The sequence below is a fragment of the Aulostomus chinensis genome, chromosome 4 (genome assembly GCF_037954235.1).
Source record: "Aulostomus chinensis isolate RoL2024-O1b breed Wild chromosome 4, RoL_Achi_v1.0, whole genome shotgun sequence".
Taxonomy (NCBI): domain Eukaryota; kingdom Metazoa; phylum Chordata; class Actinopteri; order Syngnathiformes; family Aulostomidae; genus Aulostomus; species Aulostomus chinensis.
In genome coordinates, this window is record NC_141323.1 from 14,970,667 (window position 1) to 14,990,295 (window position 19,629).

A 19,629-nucleotide genomic window follows, 5' to 3' on the forward strand; every position below is an offset into this window, starting at 1 on the left:
ATGGAGGAGGGTAAATGTGTAAATCCGTCCAGGTTCAGTCTACGTGCCTCTAAAACACGTCAGTGCAACATTATTATGTTTTTCTAGGTCTTAATATCACCTTTTACAAAGTTTAATATTCGTTTGCGTCACAGATGAAACATTTTTTATATGATTTCGTTTTCTTTTTTTTTGGGGGGGGGGTTGTATCACTGTGAATCTCCACCTTTCTGCCTTCTTGGCTACACTTTCTTTTTTATCTCATTAAAAAAATAAGAGAAGAAAATACCACTATTTTTTTTCCAACGTGGCACATGATTTCCCCTGTTTTTCCAGATGTTATTGGCTGTCGCCCATAGGAACAGCAGGTCCCCACGTCACGTCTGGGGGGTCTGTGTGGCCTATAAATGACCTCAGAGGGGGCGTGATGCTCCTCAGTGATCCACGCGGACTTAATTGCGCGTCATCTCTACGCTTTGTTATTTTTGTGCGTGTGTGTGCAGAAATTACGCATTTTTGCCCTCTAATTAGCTTCCCCGCAAAGCTTGAGCGAACCGATGATGTGCGGAACGAATATTGATCAACCAAATGAGGGTTCATTTCTAATGTTCTACTTTCATGAACTAATAATTGATAGATTCGAGCCGCAGCGTCGTTGAAGATGATTTTGTTTGTCCAAAAGTTATATTTTTAACCGTATTTGTTGTGTTTTATTAAGGTGGTGGGAGTGTCAACCAGTTAGGAGGGATGTTTCTCAACGGAAGACCTCTTCCTGCATCCAAGAGGAGGAAAATGATCGAGCTGGCCTCGGAGGGGGTCCGACCAAGCCAGATCTCCAGGATTCTCCGGGTACGCACGAACCTTCCTGGCACTTTTAGCCGCATAAACGGACCCAAATCAAAGTTGGGAGTGATAGAATTTTAAAAGGATAAAAAAAATGATGCGTCTTATCAGGTCTCCAATGGCTGCGTCAGTAAGATCCTGAGCCGATACCGGCGCACAGGACTCCTGGAGCCCAGGACCATCGGAGGAAGCCGCCCCCGGCTCCTCACCCCTGGCGTCATCTCCACCATCATTCAGTGCAAAAGAGAAAATCCATCCATTTTCGCTTGGGAGATTAAAAAACAACTCACATCAGCGCGAATTTGCAAGACCGCCAAGGTGCCAAGCGTAAGTTCTCCAATTCTTGCCTCTTTTATTTTTATGTTTTTACGCACATTTAAAAAAAAAGAAAAAAAGTTCCAACTTTTAAAATGATGTCTGTGTTCCAAAAAGGTGTCATCCATTAACCGGATTTTAAGAATGATCCATTTGGATCACGGGCCGACGTGCACGGAGATCAGTGCGCACACGTGGACGCACGGTGAGTCGCGCGCGATGGTAGGTAAACAACTGAAAGTGAAGTGAAACGATGGAGAGCAATGGCGGTCAAATCATCCCAACGCCTTTTTTTTTTTTACTTCTTTAATCATTCTTCTGCTACTCCTCTTCTTTAAATAGCTTTTTAGTTGTTGTTGCCACAATAAATATCGAAGTCTTAAAAACTGGAGATTGTGGGAAGTGATTTTGGTCTGTTCTTGTTTTTTTATGCTACTGTGTGTGTGTGTGTGTGTGTGTGTGTGTGTGTGTTTTGCAGGTTTTGACAGCATGATTCAAGAAGAACTGAATGAAAAAGAGATGTCAGAGACTTTGTGCTGTCATAACCAGAAGCAAAAAAGTCCCCTGAACCGAAACCGCACCACTTTCACCCCCGAGCAGAGCAAAGCACTGGAACAAGGTGACTTTAAACTTTTTAAAAGTTTTAGCGCAATGCAAAGAAGAAGAAGAAAAAAAGAACGTTTTAAAAAAAATCAGAAAAGCAGTCAAATCTGTCTTCTTTCTTTTTCCTGGATCAGAATTTTCTCACCGCCAGTACGCAGACATGTACACCAGAGAGAAACTGTCAGCTGAGATCAGACTTCCTGAGGACACCATCAAGGTACACTCTTGGTGTTTATCGTCAAAGACTTCACACACTCTCACAACTTCCATCTGTTCTCCTCCAGAAATGATGACATCTCTCTCTCTCTCTCTCTCTCGAAGGTTTGGTTTTCAAACAGAAGGGCCAAGTGGAGGAGGGAAATCAAGCAGAGCAGTGAGCATTTTGCATGAAATAAAAGATTTTTAATAACCGCTGCAGAAAGCGCCTCAGCATGTCGTCATTCGAGTTCTTTTTTTTTTTAATCTTTTGCAGGAGAAGAACTTCAAAAGTGCGTGTTTCTTCCTGGGAATCCTACAAGGTCACAGAGCTCCACGTCTCTTCAGGTATGCGGCGGCGCTTTGTTGGAACAAAGTGACGATTTCCAGTCAAAGTTAGAAGAGTCGATGTTCCCCCTTTGTTACATTTGCACATTTCTGTTAAACGGCAGTCAAAATTGAAGTGTTAAATCCATCTTTTATTCACTCAGAGGTGGTAAAACATGTAGTCTCTCCTGAAATGGAAGTCTTGCTGAGAGAGACTCAGGTAGAAGTACTGACTCTACTTTTTTACTCAAGTAAAAGTGATTTTAAAAAAAGAAGGCTCTGATAGTTCTGATTTCATCCAAACCACTAAATAAGACATAAAAAGTATCAGTAAATACATAGAATAGAAAGATTTCAGAAGAAGATGAGGGGGAAAAAAAGGATAAATTAGATAAATTGTGCAAAAATAAGTGCTGGTAATGCCAGTTGTGAAAAAAAACCCACACAATTTCCGTACCCACAAGTAGATAAATGAGTAGACAATGAAGATAAAGTTGTAATTTTGAGGCCGTTTCTAGTTGCTAATCAAGCTGAATTACACACAAAGGGTTGAACTCATACGGAATGCAGCATAATTTACAAAGGAAGAGGTTGAGAGAAATGTTCAGTGCAGATGCAGGGGGTTTGTGGTCATGGATTTGAGGCAATGATTATATTTGAGTGGATGATTTATGCGTATATTTAGGATCAATGTTGGATTATTCTGCTCTACACTGAACTAAAGAGCCTGATTTCAACACTTATTTGTTGTAAAATGTGAGAAGTACCAGAAGCAGAAGAACAAATACCTGCAATTCATGTGTACTTACCGTATTGTTTTGAATATAAGACACCCCTGATTTTTAGACCACCCCATTTTCTCCCCCCCATTTCTGAGAACACAGTCTTATATTAGGAACAATACGGTAATTACTCCTACTTTAGAGGCCAGACTTATGCTGTATAGGAACATTTAGATTTTATTTGTTTTGATTGACAGATGACAGGAGTGTCAGGCGTATATGGTGACTCCTCTCAAACATACAACATTCACAGGAAGTTAGCGCATGGCTACATTTACCCCACAGGAAGAGGTACGTAAAATGACTGTAGTCAGCATTTCCTGGTTGGTACTAGTCTACTTTCTATGATACGGACATTTGTGATTGACTAAAGCTGCAATATTTGCTTTTTTGCACCCAAACTTTCTATATAAAATCAAATTTACTGTCACTTCACTTAATATACACTTAGCGTACATGCTAGCGAAATACGCTCATCCACAGAACAGCAGGTACGTCACATCTTTAACCCATAAACCAGTAAGATATTTGACAGACATTTCTAATTTTTTTTAGTATTTGTTGGATAGACTTTTTCTAATAAACAAAAGAAAAAATTGAATACTTTGCAAATGTGAGTTTAGCATCCCTTCTCTTACTGTATAGCCCATATTTATTGCTACAATAATACAAAAATGACAACTGTTGTGTCGAACTCTCAGAAACTTGTGTATCTGATTTGAGGGTTAAGTGGCATAAAAACAAACAAGAGACACAGACAAGATTCTTAATTTGTTAAAAAAAAAAAAAACAAGTTTGTCGATTAAAAGGAGCAGCGTGTATAAAAACACGCATGTTCATGTGCAGGCAGTTTATTTACGATGTCTTTGCGATGTGCAATGTCCAGTTTTTTAAATTCCTGTTATAATTCCTTCAATTTGACCTCCAGGTGTTGGGAATTCTGAATTCCTGACATCCATCTCAATGCCGGCCTCATCCCTCTATCAGCCTAGGGGAGCCACCACCCAGACCATAACAGAAAAGACCCCTGCATTCCCCACAGCCACAAGGGGATGCCCCCCTTTGGGAACCGATCCAGCCCTGACAGACGGCCAGGGAAACTTCAACCACCACACTTTGAGTCACTGTCACACAGACGAGATGTTCCTGCTTAGCCGGCGCTGGGATGTGAATCACCGCCAAAACTGAGTCCACATGACCAACAGCTGTTATTGGATCACCAGCAAAAAAATAATTTGTTTTTCAGCTCAAAAACTCAGGATTTAGAATTCTGGCCAGCAGAGGGCGACAGAGGAGCAGAGGTTGGATGTGGTCCCTCTCTGTTCTGGCTCTCTCTTGAATATCTGGTATTGAAATGACATTTAATAAAGAGCAGAACAGAGAGAGACTGCATCTGCATGTATCTTTGTTTGACTTTATCTCATTATTAAATTGGACTCTGAAATTAATCCACTTATCTGAATGAGAGAGAAGCCAGATGCAACTTTGTCTTCGTCATCTGATATTAATAATTTAAGTATGTTTTGATCATTATTTTCTCATTTTGTTTTGTTTTGTCAAGCGAAATGTGAAATTATTGCTGGTTTTGATCTCTTAATTATAAAGAATGACAGAAAATCTTTGGTTTCCGATTGTCGGAGGGGGAAATAAGTCATTTGAACGTTTCATCAATGGGCTCTGGGAGATTCTGTTAAGCATGTTTACCCCAAATTTTTGTTGACATTTTATTAAACTGTAAGATTCATCGTGCAAATAATCAAACAGCGGATAAATCAATGATGAAAACAACCCTGAGTTGCAGCTCAAGGCTAAAACTACGATAATCGAACCGACGGAATGAGACTAAAACTTCTCGATATTTTTGTCCAGAAAAACAAAAGTAAAGTTAATCAAGTAACTAATATGTGACAAATGGACTGATAATTATGGATTCGATCTCTTTCTTTCTTTCTCTCTCTCTGGGCAATGCTGGTTCGGAAAAATCTATAAAAGTACACCTTCAAAGATGAGCTGATATCTGGTGTACTCACTATCAGTTTTTATGAGTTCTCTCAGATCCCTTTACTACAGCGAAGAGACTCATGATCGGTCACCGGGGGAGGAGTTGGGATCAGGAGACGCACGCACGCACGCGCGCCTTTGACCCCCCCCCCCCCCCCAATATCCAAGTCTGACACCGTGAAGCAGAATCGCCACATCATTTAATCTTCTTTTTTTTTTTTTACTTTATTCATTTGATGCAATTTTTTCCCCCTCCGTATCTGAAGTTGTACGCTACAGTAGAACCGCTGCAAAATATGATAAATGTGTCCTTTGTAATAATTAGACACAAGAATCAGTCTTCTGTCTGGCGTAGGCGTTATCTTCTTGAGCAACCCGAAGTTGAAATTGCATCTTACTACTTGAATCAGTCATAATTCATCATTCAAATTAGTTAAAAAAAAAAAAAAAAGGTTTTAAGGATAAAATTACGCCACTCCAGAACATCGATCACGTCCCGGTGCTCTGAGAGACGTCGGGAGTAAACTGGGGAGTTGCTGTTGTTAATGTTAGGAAGCACAGATTATAGTTCAATGTAATGACAAGTTGTTTATTAAAATCAGAATAATACAATGACTACAACAACAAGAACGACCAAAAAAAAAAGATACAAAACATCTCACTTAACACAAAAATAGCAGCTTCTTATCGTTTACACTGTAAAAATATGAACAGAATCATCGAGAAGTAAAAATATTAAATGTGATATTTACAGAAACAAATGTACAAGTTGTCATTTACAGAATGTGCTTATTTACATTAAATAACAATTACAACTCATCCATTTACACTCTGCTGTCCACCAGTAGGAGGTCTCCCCTTAAGTTTCGCTCTTAAAAACTGTAATTAAGACTTCTGTCCTTTCTGTGTAATACTTTTCGGTATTTTGAACAAAAGAGCGCGATGACTCACAGGCTGCTGGGAACGTACATTCCACTGTCTTAAAGCCAAACGTTTGTTCCTTTGTTACTTTCATGTGATATTCGGAACAGTCATCGAAGAGCTGAGAATATAATACCCTCTCACTAACGTGAGTAAAACACGCCGCTGGAACAAGATACGGCGGCGTGAGGGGAATGTACAGGCATCGTCTGGATATTCGCAAACTTTTATTATTGTACAGTGTTCAAAGTGTGAGGCTGGTCTCCCCTGGGTGGGTGGGTGGTTGGATGGGCGTTTGGGGGGTGGGGGGTCCAGACATCATGCAGAACGGTTTAAACCTGATTTGGTTGAATATATATAGTAGTTTTGGGGTGAATTTGACTTTTTTTTTTTTTTTTTACTACTCAGGAGCGAGATGGTAATAAGTAACTTGTCTTGATGAATTTGGTGTATTCTGAAGTTATACTGCAGAAGTGTTGGGCTACCTTGGCTAAATAGCTGACTGTCTATGGAATCAAATCGTAATAATCATCCTATAGAAGCGTTCAGAGACTAAGTGATGGTAGGAAAAGTTGAGGGCGCGCCCTATTACAACCTTTGTACAATGAAAGGTTGGTGATTAAGACTTTAAACCCCTTTTTTGGCCTGGAAGCTTAATTCCCTCCTCTAAAAAGTAGTTAGCATGAAACTTAATTGTAACAGACGTGTATTCTATCCAAAAAAAAAAAAAAAGCAACAGCTGGTCAACAGGCTGTTTCCAGATTAGCTTTACGTCAGCTGATTGCGGTCAGTTGGCCTTAAAAAAATTTTTTTTTGGCTTTCCAAACGTACTTGTTTCCATTTATCAATTAGCTTCTTAAGCTACAATTATTGACCAGTATTTGAAGTCACTGCCCGACAGCCAGACAAAATAAAATTAGCATCGACAAACGTCCACGAAAAACAAGTCGGACCACGCGAGGCAAGTTTTATTTTTTGCCCCCCTCTCATTTTGTTGGGATGGATGCATGGAAGTCAAACGCCTTAATTACTCTCAGAACTAAGACCCCTTCATCGCATCAAAATCTCGAATCAGTTTCTGATTTAGAAAATAAATAAACCTCGCTAATCTTTTTTTTTTTTTTAAATATTAAACATAATCAGAGGCAAGGAGAAAAGCCGATCTGATATTACTAAGTGAACCAAATACATTGCAGATCTATAAGACCTATAACATTTTATTTTACAGCACGGCAGAAATATACTCAATAAATCCACATTTATGTACATAAGGAGTCAGTTTGCATGAAACAAAAAATATCCTACTGACCACACACAGCCCACCAGGGGCCACAGTTCCCTCCAAACTGGAGACCAAATAGCCATGTTATATTTGGCATGGCTCTTCTCTCTCTCATGCTACAAATATTAGCATAAGATCTGGAACAGTTTGCTCAGTCCCTCTCAGACCCCACAGGGAAACTAAGAGTTACAACTAACTTGGGGAAAGGAAGTCCAGCTACTGCACACAATTAGCACTGCATGGTTTGCCAAGGCTGCTTCAGTTAGCATTTCAAGCAGTAGTGTGTATCATATATACTTAACTTCTAGTATATCTGAAGGCTAATTTTAAACTCTGCTGGACTGAGTTGTTTGGATTTTCATATCGTCACACTCTCATGGGCATGTTTAGAGTCCGTGCTACCTAAAAAAAAACAATGTATATTATATAGCAGCTATGTTATGCTCAGGGTGGGAGGCTAGGTCGCTAGTTAATGTCATACTGCTGTTTTCCAGTCTACAACTTGTAAAAATGTGGGAAATCAGACAAATTGTTGTCATTTAATCACATTATGACTGATCAGCAACTGGAAAAATAATCTAGAGGGCCATACTTTTACAAATTCATTGTATGCTATACAATGTCAAAGGCTTTTGATCTTTTGGTCTTGAAGGAAAGCTAGCAAGCTATCTTTAGCTAACAGTGAGCATTCAATGTCTTCCTGGCTAAAATTGCCAATTAATTCTAAATGATACGACAGAAAAGGAGTAAGTTTAGGTTATGTGACATTACAGTCGAACACATATTTTAGTGTAATGTTCACAAAGAATGCATCCAGCACGCAGGTGTCTTCCAAGTGCCTGGTGTGTTTTATGTAGTGTGAAGAGGCTAGCAAGACATGCCCTCTAACGTGAACCAAATACACTACATGAGGAGAATTATAAGTATGTAGTTTAAGTGAATATTAAAGTACGGGTTCCATTGAATACATACGTCAAATTAATGCGAACTTATTTCTTTACTATTGTGCAGTGGAACACAACGACTGGCAATGTTAGCTGGGCAGAGGCTGAATGCTAATCTGAGCTGCTGCTAATGGAAGCCAAGGGATTCTCAAATTAATGTTCTCTTGCCTTGAAATACGGCTGGATTTTTACTCTATTTTTGTTGTTTCAGTTGCTCGTGAACTAAAACAAGTGAGGAATTGACAATTATTTGTCAAATCCCTACAGATACGAGTTGCAATGCAATGAAATCCTACATTCTAGCTTCCACTCTCAAGTCAAAGGAACATAGCAACCATGTGAATATATTCAATTTCTTCTTCTTTTTCTAAATAAATGAGTACCCTCAGTTCTTTGGATGTTGTATTTATAAGGTATCCTGGAACAGATTATTGGATTTTTGTATGCGTCACTTATTTTTCAAGGTTAAAAAAAAAAGAAAAAGCATGCATGCAGTCCAGCTCAACACATAAAGTCACAGGAGGCTTTTCTGTTAAACCTCCATATTCAAGTATATTCCAGGAGACAATACTGAGTCACATTTCCTTCTCATTGTCTTTGGTTGCATGGCTTCAGAAACACTGAACATGTCAATATACAATTACTGGGTTGTCCATGTGCCCAAGACTTTGGTTGTAAAAGTAGTAATAACAACCTGGATGACTTGATTTGCATATTGAAAGAACGGATGAGATTCCATTTTGTATATCCAGTCTTGATTTGCTCCAATCACTACACTCCATCCTTCTCCACGAAATGACAACATTCTACCACAAACTGGCCACCAGAATGTGATTTTCCTGACATGGACCACATGTCTCCCCTGAGGTTCATGATGGAGACGTTTTGGAATTTTTTTGCCTCCCCTCTCTTCCACGTTGTGGTACGATCCTGTATGAAGTTGATTTTCACATCACACCGTCAGTTCCTCTCCACACTGGGGTAAAGTTTGAATACTTTGTATATCCATTCTGAATAAAAAGCAACGTTGACAAAAAGAGCAGGTTGCGATGAAGCACATTTTGTCCTTTGAATGCTCACGCCGACGATGACTTTTCGCTCGTGTTCTTGACAAACCAACGGACCTCCATTGTCTTTCTGCAAAGACAAAGGTGAGAATATTAGTTACAGCAAACGACTGATGGCGTGATACTGAATTGTAAAGTTTTTTTTTCACGATTTCAAAAGATCCTTACATCACATACACCTTCTCCGCTTCTGCCTCCAGCACATATTCTGCTCTCCCCGGCGTCCCCTTTGATTTGCGAGCACATGTTATTGTCGACCATCGGCATAATCACAGTGTTGAGCGCCTCATCGGATTCTGTATCTGTACAGGAAAAAAAAAAGATACATACAACGGTGAGTCCATTGTGCTCGAGAAGTCTTTTTGTTTTAATCAAAGTTAAAATGGCTTGGTGTATGAGAAGAGGGCAGTACTTTTAGTTTCCCCCCATCCATACATGGTGCAGTTGGTGCCCTCTGGGATGTGACAATCTTTTACTGGAAGATGAATAGTGGAGGCGCCCTCAGAAACGGGGGCGGGACTAAAACAAACATAACACACATAATGATAGTCGTAAATCAAAGTCACAATAAAACACACTGCCCGGTCGCAAATAAAGAATCCAATACCTTTAAAATAGGGTCTGTGTAACGTTAATTTTCAAGCTTAGGAAGGTTACTTACTCTGCTAGTTTCAACATAACCAGGTTGGATCCTTCTGGGCCACAGATCAGGCGCGAGATACGAAGTTTCGGGTGACTTGAGGACTCGTTGAGGTGGCGTAGACCAACCTGAACACTGTAATCCCTCAGATCTGGAACACTGATGAACACGAGGACAATTGGACGAGCGACAATGGCTTTTGTTGCATTCAAATGAAAAAAAAGGGGGAACAATTTAACAAAAATATGGTACCCTAATCAATCCTTCCAGGATTCTGGATTGTTTTTGAAAATGCTGCAGTCAGAAATGCCTTATTTTGAAGCGTTTTTTTTGTTGTTGTTGTTTTTTGCACAATTGCAATTGAGATTCCACCCTCCCCTCCGTTATTTTAACTACTATTCTACGGACAGAATCTTGTAAAATTGTGGACTACTGCTACTGCAAACATTTTCACGTGTTTCATGCTTGAAAAGTTGCTGTCTGGTGTTCATTTCTACCCGTTTCAACACTCGTTTCACATGAACACGCACGACAGGCGACGATGTGTCGCATTTTTCAACTTTCTGATTAGAAGAATGGACATTCTGGTCTCAACTGGTTCAGTGCACTCAGTGACCTTGACCTTTCACCACCAAAATCGAATCTGTTCATCAACGAGTCAGCGTGGACACTTGTACCGGTTGTAAAGGAAGTCTCTCAAGAGTATGTACATGAGTGCAAACACCTGAAAAACATCACGCGTCGCGAACGCGTGTATGGCCTCGGCTAACAGGAGGAATGAACATGCATCCATGGGAAATTAAAAACATTTACACTGATGTGTGTACCTCCCAAACGATAGCCGGAGTCGTGTTTGTGTCTCATGACGTCACAGTGATGCAGGGTTTTGACCTTTTGGGTATAACATGTCATCTCTCCATCCCTTTGTCTTAGTAGATATTTGTGTCATGATCAGGCCATAAACATGGTGACCTTTAACCACCAGAATCGAATCAGTTCATCCTCGAGTTCAAGTGGATGTTTGTGCTAAATTTGAGGAAATTCACTCCAGGTGCTCCTGAGATGTCACAATCATAAGATGGATGGGTGGACAACCCAAAAACACAATGCCTCCAGTCGTGGCTGACGCTAAAGTGGAAGCGTAAAAGGTAATATTTTTCTTTTAACCCGTTTAATACCGCAAACATACAGTCTTTAAAGAACATTACTGCAAAAAAAAAAGAAAGAAGTAAAACCCAGATCCACTCTATGATACACACTGCCCAAAATTTGAGCTAAAAGCTACTGATGTAGCCCATATGTAATACTTGCAGTACAATAGTTTGCAAGAGAGATAGAGACATTTTCATGAAAGCCACCCTTTAAGATGGAGAGATACTATGCATATGACCGGCTTTGACAGAAAGATCTGCAGGCAAAAACACTATCTCAAATCCATCCTGTCGGGTAAATCTCTATAAACAGGACACAGCCTGCATCTTCCCTTTAAAAACATCAGAAAAGATGAGTAGAAAGAGATAGCCAGGGAGATAAAGTAAATAAAAGAGGTACACGAGAGAGGGATTTAGTTTGAGTCAGTCATTAAGGAGGGAACAAAAGGGATGTGAGGTTGGAGCATTACCAGGACGTAAAGCACTGTTGGTCCGTCAAAACCCAGTCTTCTCTGATCAGTGAGCCGCCACACAAATGAACCTTCCTGAGAAAAATCCAGGGGATGTTTTCAGTACGACAGTTGGTGCAAGATCTGTAAAAGCAACACTGCAACGGACTTACTCTCTCTGGATACTGACAACCCAGCTGCCATCAGTTCCTCGCACTTGGTGTCCTCCGACAATTCTGGTGTTTATGTGCACAAAGCACGATATCTTGGTTCTGGAATGATCTAAATAAGAAGACATTTTTGCACATTAGCGGAATGCATTATTTATTCATTAGAAAATATGCATAAAAGAAAGGAAATGGAAAATATGATTTGTTGGCAGGCACATTTCAACAGATGCTAAGAGTAAAAATCCAAAAAGGGCCGAGATAAGAGATCAAAGTCAACTTGTAAAAGGCAGATAAGTCAAAAAAGTACACTCACTGCCCGGTCCAGGAGATGATTCACCTGATAGAAGGGAAGTGCATCAGTAAGAACAGACTCCACAGCAGCAGGAAATAATTCAAACACACACACACACACACACACACACACACACACACTCTGACAGCATGAAACGCGTCCTCATAATGGCATCATTGTTGCAGGCTATCACCATCAACAACCGCAAATACATTTACACATGGCTTCGAAAAAAAACGTCACGGCTGACATGTTTTACATTATGGAAATTGTTGTGCAGCCGTTTGAAAAGAAGCTCTTCATTACAGCACTGAAACCAGCCAAAAGAGGGTCAAGCTGTGTGTGTGCGTGTGTGCGTGTGTGTGTGTGTGTGTGTGTGTTCGCGCGCACGCGCGTTTGCTCTACTGAAAAGATGGCTGCAGAAACCCTTCATCTGTTTGGTGTTTGTGCGTCATCTTTTCTGGATTCTGGACAGAAACAGAACAGCAACCAACCAGGCTGTATTCCAAATCAGTTATGTCACTTGCAGTCAATGAAAGCTGCACATTTACTGCTGTATTCATGCTCAGTTAGAGGCACATTCTTACAATATGAAGGGTTTAAGAAATGTTTGCATTTCACCAATGTGCATAAACGGAACATGTAGCTGGGATGTGAGCTGCATTGTTCACATTCTTTGGAAAGTACTTTGTAAACACTCGCACATAAAGATGGCAGAGATGCAGTCTCGCTATCCTTGAATGACACTGGCGAATCGTCTTCAAAAACTTCCGCTTATGCACAATGTAAACAGCGTTGTTCATGTTAAAGAAACTCGCCAAGTTTTTTGGTTTTTTTTTTTGGGGGGGGGGGGATGCATTTATTTCCATCCAGCCAAGAGCCAGAGAAGAAGATACACACACACACACACTGGAAAGAAGTGTATCTACACTTCTTTCCAGTGTGTGTGTGTGTGTGTGTGTGTGTGTGTGTGTGTATATTAGGGAGCCACTGCTGATCGCTTGTTAGCTTAGCATAATGAATGCTAGTGGATGAGAGCTATTGGCATACGTTTGTGATACGTTTTACTATTTAGAAAAATTGGGTGTTCAGGAACTTAAGATCCTGAACCTGTTCTATTTAATGACTTTTTACAGAGGTACGTTAACACTTACCACCCAATACCATTAATTGTGCTAAGCTAACTTTTGCCAAAAAGTGTGTGTGTTCTTTTAAGACAGAATTAGCAGCCACAACAAGCTTTTTTCTGTTTCTCTTCAACACTTTTACTTCATTGCTGATGTGTGCAGAAACATGTGCATGAGCTAAAATGCTAACAACTTCTTTCAGATGTTGAAACAGCAGTATTTTTTTCTAATTCTCCATTGCAGACAATCTTGCTTTCTGCAGCAATTAACCAGGCGCTGAAAGGTGTCAAAATGCCCAGATCTCCAAAACTGTCGGCACATTCTTTTCTCCACATTCCTGGCATTCCAACTTTCAACACTGCTTGTTCACTGCACCGAATGCATCTGTGTTGGCAGCAACCAAAGTTTTTAAGACATGTGACCAAAACACAGATTAAGTCAAGATCAAACACTCAGCAGGGAATACATGTATTTCCCCAAAAATGTCAAAAAAATTCTACAAAGGATCTGCTGAAAAGATCACTGTAAACCTGCCCTGTGTAGCATGTTCATCATTCACGTCCCCTCTATTATGGTGCACTGATATTTATAGCTGACATAACACAGATGTATCTTCTTTCAACAGAAACAGCCATTAGAACACACACACGGATAATAAAGCCACTCACAATGCTTCAGTTTACAGTAGTCCCAGGCCAAGCGGTTATTTGGGTTGGTGAAACACCAAGGTCCGTGTTTGTCCCGGTCTGGGTTCCTGCAGTAGTTGTCCTCCAACCCTTCATGGGATACTGTAGAGTGAGAATCCCCACTGCAAAACACACAAATACAGATTCTCATGTTCCATTTGTTATTTTGCACAGAGTGTATCAGTACTAACACTGGGCCATAAACAGTCACTCTCTCACACTCACAGAAACACACCAAGTCACTCACACACACACGCAGTATACACAGTATGCCTGGAAAGTCTGACTATAGCTTTCCTAAAATGCAATGAATTCTCTGCATTTGGCTTCACAGAGTCCGTAGAAGGAAACACCGAGTTTTGCAAACAGTGCTCATGGGACTATGAAAGTATGCATTCTAAGCATTCAGCAGGGCTCAGACCATCAGGAGCCACATCCTCCATGGGACGATTTGCTTTTGCTCCCCATTTGTAGGAATTCACATTTAATCGTGTGTCTTCTGCAACATTCAACTTGAGAGTTAAATGTAATCTTCTCAGATATCCCAAATATCCCTTGAAAAGCAATTACTTAGTAGGAATTTGGACACAGAGACAGACAGACAAACACACACACACACATACACACACACACACACACACACACACACACACAAAGAAGAATAATGTTAAGCAACAATTTGTCAGGAGGTGAAGATAATTTCACTTCCCAGGAGAATGTTAAACAAGCTGTAGCTCTCAGTCGATTTTCCTGAGTTGACCCTTGGCCTTGAGCGGGGTAGACTCGCTGGCTGCAGTCAATGCAAGGGAGCTGATTGGCTTTGATCTACTTTCCTCAGAAAGCACTTCCTGGGGTCAGGGGTCAGCTCTGGAACATGTCCATCTGTCTGTGCCATTTTGGCTTTTAAAATTCTTGTAAATTAAGTAATTCCAACAGTCTGCATGAAGCAACAGCACTAGAGTGGGCAACCTCTCCCTCAGGATGGGTCACTCCAGGGCTTCCTCTCGTCAGCTAGATGAATAATAATTGGGCCTGGTATTGACCCCTGAGGAACCCCTTATTTCCTCTTATTGTTTGTTTTCAAGACTAAGCTTCATTCATGTGAAAGGGATTTTCACAAGGCAATAGGGGCTCTGGTTGTCAACAAACACACATCAGCTGAACTGAACAGAAAGTCAGCTGCTCTATTTCCAGTGTTTCCAGCTCAAGTGTGACTAATAGTAACGTTCACTTAGCAGGGTACATTTGTAAATGCCTCTTTTCTCTTTCTGTTTCAACCCTCTTTGCAGAATAAAATGCTGATCTCTCTTGCAAAAATGTTTCCAAAACAGCCTCCAGTGTGCAAATCTTAGACTGGCCAGCCATATGTTGAAGTATTGGGGGGGATGATGTCAACTATTCAGCGAGGGTCTGGTATATGTGGCAGTAAAGTTAAGATGACAAGTTGCCTCCAGCCTTTTCTGATTGATCATTTCAAGTGGCAATACAGCTGAGATATGGAGATACTGTTGCATGACCAGCAGACAAATATGTAAATGGGAAGAAATTGTGAATTCAGTTGCAATAAAACCTAAAGTAAGTGATGATAGACAGCAGGAAGGAGCTGAACAGGGGTAGGCTGGTAGAGCTGACATACACAGGCATGGGACTATCTTTCTATTATTGTTCATTTTAAATGTTGGTGTGCTTTTTATCCCTGTATTTATGCTGACTCTGCAAGATGGTACCATAAAGCAGTGATTTTTATAACCCAGACTGCCAGATTTCTTATTAGATTTTAGCTGATTGCAATCGCTTGCAAACTAAAAAAAAAAAAAGGGGGGGGTACAAATTTGTTTTCACAGAAAAAATAGTTTTAAATGAAAACACCAACTTTTGGGAAATATGGAATTTGGCCAGCCTCCTCAGAATCATACAAGAAGATTGCCACTCGTCTCCTCTGAGCTGAGATCCAGAGAAACCTGTTGATATCCTGTTAGCTAAACACAATTAATGGTAGGGGATGGGCTGGTTAGCATCTGTCAAACGTCATCGAATAGACAAGGTTTACGGTCTCAGTTTGTCCAGAAGGGATCATCCTCATCCTCTTTTACAGTATCTGTCGTAGCTGTCACTCTTCAAGCCGAACATTTTATTCTGTTGCCCAAAATTTCACTTGGGAATTTGAGGTGTGACATGGATCTTTTATGTATCTTTTTCTAAAATTACAATATCTCGCAATTTAAGGTTTTACAGTGAATGTTATACACATTGATGACTTTTGACTGAGGTATGCCAACACTTGCCACCAACTACCATTCATTGCGCTATGCTAACTAGCAGTCAGCCGCTCTCTGCGGTTGACACCTTAAGAGATATCTATCTTCTTGTCTGGTTCTGGAGAGGATAGCAAATAAGCGTATTTCCCGAAGAGCCGGCGTGTTCTTCTCACAGACGGTGGAGGAGTGAATAGTCAAAAGAAGCAAAAAAAACAACAACCATGTATTGAATTGTCTTACCTGTTTATGTGATGTGACCAGTTTGCACAAGGAATTCCTGATCGAGTTGTGGCTAGAGTCCCCCGGTACGTCTCTCCGTTGTCCTCGTAACACTCTGAGGAAGAACAGAATAAAATTATTTCAAACCACAACGTTGAATATTCCACGGGGTGTGCTGAATTACTGAACCCTGCAGTTTTCAGACACCTAAATGTAATCGGTACACGATTATACTCACGAACACACAGCCATGAAAGTGCAGGCAAAGAACTAATTTGGGCACATGTTTCTCTTTGTGGTTGGGATCATTTTGATGTCAAGGGCCCTTATGTTACTGTTACCTCTCAAATATAATAAAACATTTAAACCTTACAATGTGTGTTCTTAAACAGAACCCGAGAAGGGGCCTGTAGTCGCTAACTTACTGGCTACATTTTGACATGTGTGGTCTTCTGAAATGTAAAGCAGAGAAACTGAGGAAATGACAGCGTACTCTATTGCCAAAGTCTGGATTGCTAAGTCTTCCATGAAATGGAATTCATTGGGCAGCATATTGCCAAGTGGTCCAGTCCTTCGGGAGCAATATAGAAAGGGCTTGTGTAACCCCCCCCCCCCCCCCCATTCCCTTTTCTAAAAACACGACAAGTCAAGAAATGACATCGAAACTGCACAGGAATTTACAAGATATTAGCAATTCTTTTGAAGTTTGGCGCCTAAAAAAAAGCACCGATACATTTGAAGAAATATTTCAATATTTAAAACATACTTTCTTTGCCAAGAGTTACATCAAGTCTGTACAGTAAACTCACTCTGCACAAAGGAAACACAATCTGCCTACCAACGCTTTTTTTTTTTTTTTAAATCAGAATAAAAGAAAACCCGAAATGAATAAATGACACATTTCAGTTTTAAGCATGCCAGACTATTTCTTGGCGTTGAGCAGTGATACTTTAGGGCCAGATGCATAAATGCTGTGTATGCAGGAAAAAAAATAAAAATTCCGTTTTCTACAAAGAAACTGTATTTATGAAATAGGAAGTGAGAAAAGTGTGTATATCCACACATACTTCACACAATGAGTCTAGTTTTTGGCTGCGTGCTGACAGAAAATAATATGAAACTTGTAAAATTGTTATTGTAAGATTGACACCACACAGATGTGAGTGGATTTAGTTGTGTAATCAATCAATCGTCATTGGGAAAGCTGAAAGTGTAATGGCTGTCTGTTAAGACAGCAATGGTAGCTTGGATGCTGTTAGAAGACCTCGCCAGCGCACGAATAGAAGCCTTGTGTTCGTCTATCCAGACACGGGTGCTCCCTCGACGCCCAACCTGTGGTCCAGACACTTGGATTATGTGCACCCTCTCCAGTCTTCACCTCGTCCAGGGCAACTAATCACTGATAACTAATTAATTGCCCGAGTGAAACTTTGCCACGCCACATAATTCATTTAGTTCAAAGTGGTACCGCTGCCAAATAAAATAGCTCTCGTTTTGTTTCACACATCCAAAGAAAGACTGAACTGACGATTCAGATAGAAATGAGCTCATTAGGGGCGTGCCATCCTTCATGGTGGCGGTCACGCTTGTGCACGTGCACAGTGAACGTGATTAATAACCGTGTTTACACATCTGACCCTTGGAGTCGATTGGCATTTTTGGTGCACCTTTTTATTTTGAAATTCCCATGGCAAATGCACTTACCTTTTCTGCAACTGTCTTATTCTGGTTTAAATAATATTTTGTTTTTCATTTCATTTTATATTCTTGATTTCATTGTCACATTTAAGAGTTCACGAATTCATTTTGACACTGAACTTTGGTTGATATTTGTGCATTGATAATTAAATGTACTCGATTGCGTTCATGAGCGAGTATCATCTTTTATTGACCGCCAATCAAAATTGTATCGTGGAAGACTTTATGATACTGGCAAATACTGTATCAGTCTATGCTGGTCAGCTGACAGCAATGTCACATGACTGGAACATGAGTCTTCTCATTTAACTCTTGGCAATAAAACAATAAGTCTGTTTCCTTTCTGTCCAAACTGAATGTAGAATAATTGGTGTAGAATAATTTACCCGTTTTTTGTGTGTCCTCAGCATCACACCTGGGAATGTTGGTGCAGTTTGCTATCCTCTGATTGGGGTTTGTAGTGAAGCACCATGGGTAGTCTGAGCCATCAGGGTTACGGCAGTAGTTCTCTCTGAGGTCTCTGTGACACACACAAAAACTACAATTTAAATGATGGTGCTGATGACTGCATTTTTACAGATGAGCGATGGGTTTTTGAACTTTTGTTTCTTTTTTTTGGCATTTCAACAGTCGGTTGAGCAAAAATGAATAAATCACTTCCTGGATGCAGCAGAGAGAAGTGAATCCAAGCTTCAGGAACCATGAAATAAGGATTACTCACTTGCATTTGAAGTTCTTAGGAAGAAAGGAGTGCTTATGGGGGAACTGGGAGTCCCAGCGCTGACACGCCACCCCCTCGGGAGTCACATTCAGTGTGCCTCGGTAATCTTTGCCCTTCCCTTGGACGCAGGATGTCGTTACATTGACATCTGTGTCTTCGCTGGAGTCTGAGTCTAGCCGAGAGATAAAAAAAAAAAAAAGAGACACCGAAACGGTGAGCGTGAGCATGAGACAGAAGGTAAAAGTTTCAAAAAAAAGCGAGTGAGGGAGAAGAGGGAGGAGGGAGATATTAATCCTTAGAAGAATGTGTCATGTCTAACCTCGAGACAGATGATCAAAAACAGTAGCGCAGCCCTCCTCCTCCCAACTGTGATAGGAAATTTTCTGTTTATTCATAACACCGGTGCCCCACATTCTTGCTCACAGGGACAACAAGGTTATTCAACCGGCTGACATCACACGGGCTATTACGAAGCAATCTTCGATTCTGATTAGTAATTTCACATAAAAGTTGGATTTCTGCTGAGTTTTGCAGCCTCGGCCGGTTGGGGCAACTTTATCCGTGGGAAAACGATTCTGAATATCATCAGGTAGAACTCTGCTTTTCAGCAGAGCGGGCATAAGGAGCGAGCAGACTTCTGTCTCTGCTTCTATGGCCTTTGACAAATGAGATGGGAGAAGATGGAGGAGGAGAGGGTATGTTTCGAGGCCGAAAAGCAAAGGTGGGTGGAAAAGAGGGATTCTTTGACTTGATGTAACACATGCCAGTGTCTGTGCGCTGTGTTGTACAGGTCAGCGGTTTTTATCTTTCTGAGGGCAGGCATTGAGGGATACACACATCTGGATAAATGCAGATCCTCTACCCTTGCTGAAAATCATTACCTGTGCTGTAAAGAACATGTGCGTATGTGAGGTAATCTGTGTGTTTGTGTGTACATGTGGGAAAATGAACAAATTCTA

General features: G+C 40.6%; 2 protein-coding genes across 3 annotated transcripts in view; one reads left to right on the forward strand and one right to left on the reverse strand.

Annotated features, from left to right (window-relative positions):
• Window positions 1-5,694, forward strand: pax4 (paired box 4). Its single transcript, XM_086202515.1, has 10 exons — window positions 1-10; window positions 698-828; window positions 934-1,149; window positions 1,255-1,342; window positions 1,616-1,756; window positions 1,875-1,957; window positions 2,062-2,113; window positions 2,213-2,283; window positions 3,242-3,335; window positions 3,973-5,694. The coding sequence occupies exons 1-10, from the start codon at window positions 1-3 to the stop codon at window positions 4,230-4,232; spliced, it is 1,146 nt and encodes a 381-aa protein (XP_086058641.1). The 3' UTR covers window positions 4,233-5,694.
• Window positions 5,319-19,629, reverse strand: part of hgfa (hepatocyte growth factor a) — a 26,902-nt gene continuing 12,591 nt past the window's right edge. The window contains exons 8-18 of one of the 2 annotated variants that reach the window (XM_086202012.1): window positions 18,671-18,842; window positions 18,336-18,469; window positions 16,273-16,366; window positions 13,757-13,896; window positions 11,983-12,006; window positions 11,673-11,781; window positions 11,521-11,595; window positions 9,921-10,058; window positions 9,672-9,778; window positions 9,428-9,561; window positions 5,319-9,329 (exon numbers count right to left, since the gene is read on the reverse strand). In XM_086202012.1, coding sequence (XP_086058138.1) covers window positions 9,153-9,329; window positions 9,428-9,561; window positions 9,672-9,778; window positions 9,921-10,058; window positions 11,521-11,595; window positions 11,673-11,781; window positions 11,983-12,006; window positions 13,757-13,896; window positions 16,273-16,366; window positions 18,336-18,469; window positions 18,671-18,842 — 1,304 coding nt within the window. In that variant the 3' untranslated portion in view covers window positions 5,319-9,152. Of the gene's footprint in view, window positions 9,330-9,427; window positions 9,562-9,671; window positions 9,779-9,920; window positions 10,059-11,520; window positions 11,596-11,672; window positions 11,782-11,982; window positions 12,007-13,756; window positions 13,897-16,272; window positions 16,367-18,335; window positions 18,488-18,670; window positions 18,843-19,629 lie in introns of both variants that reach the window. The other variant, XM_086202011.1, reaches the window with a different exon arrangement.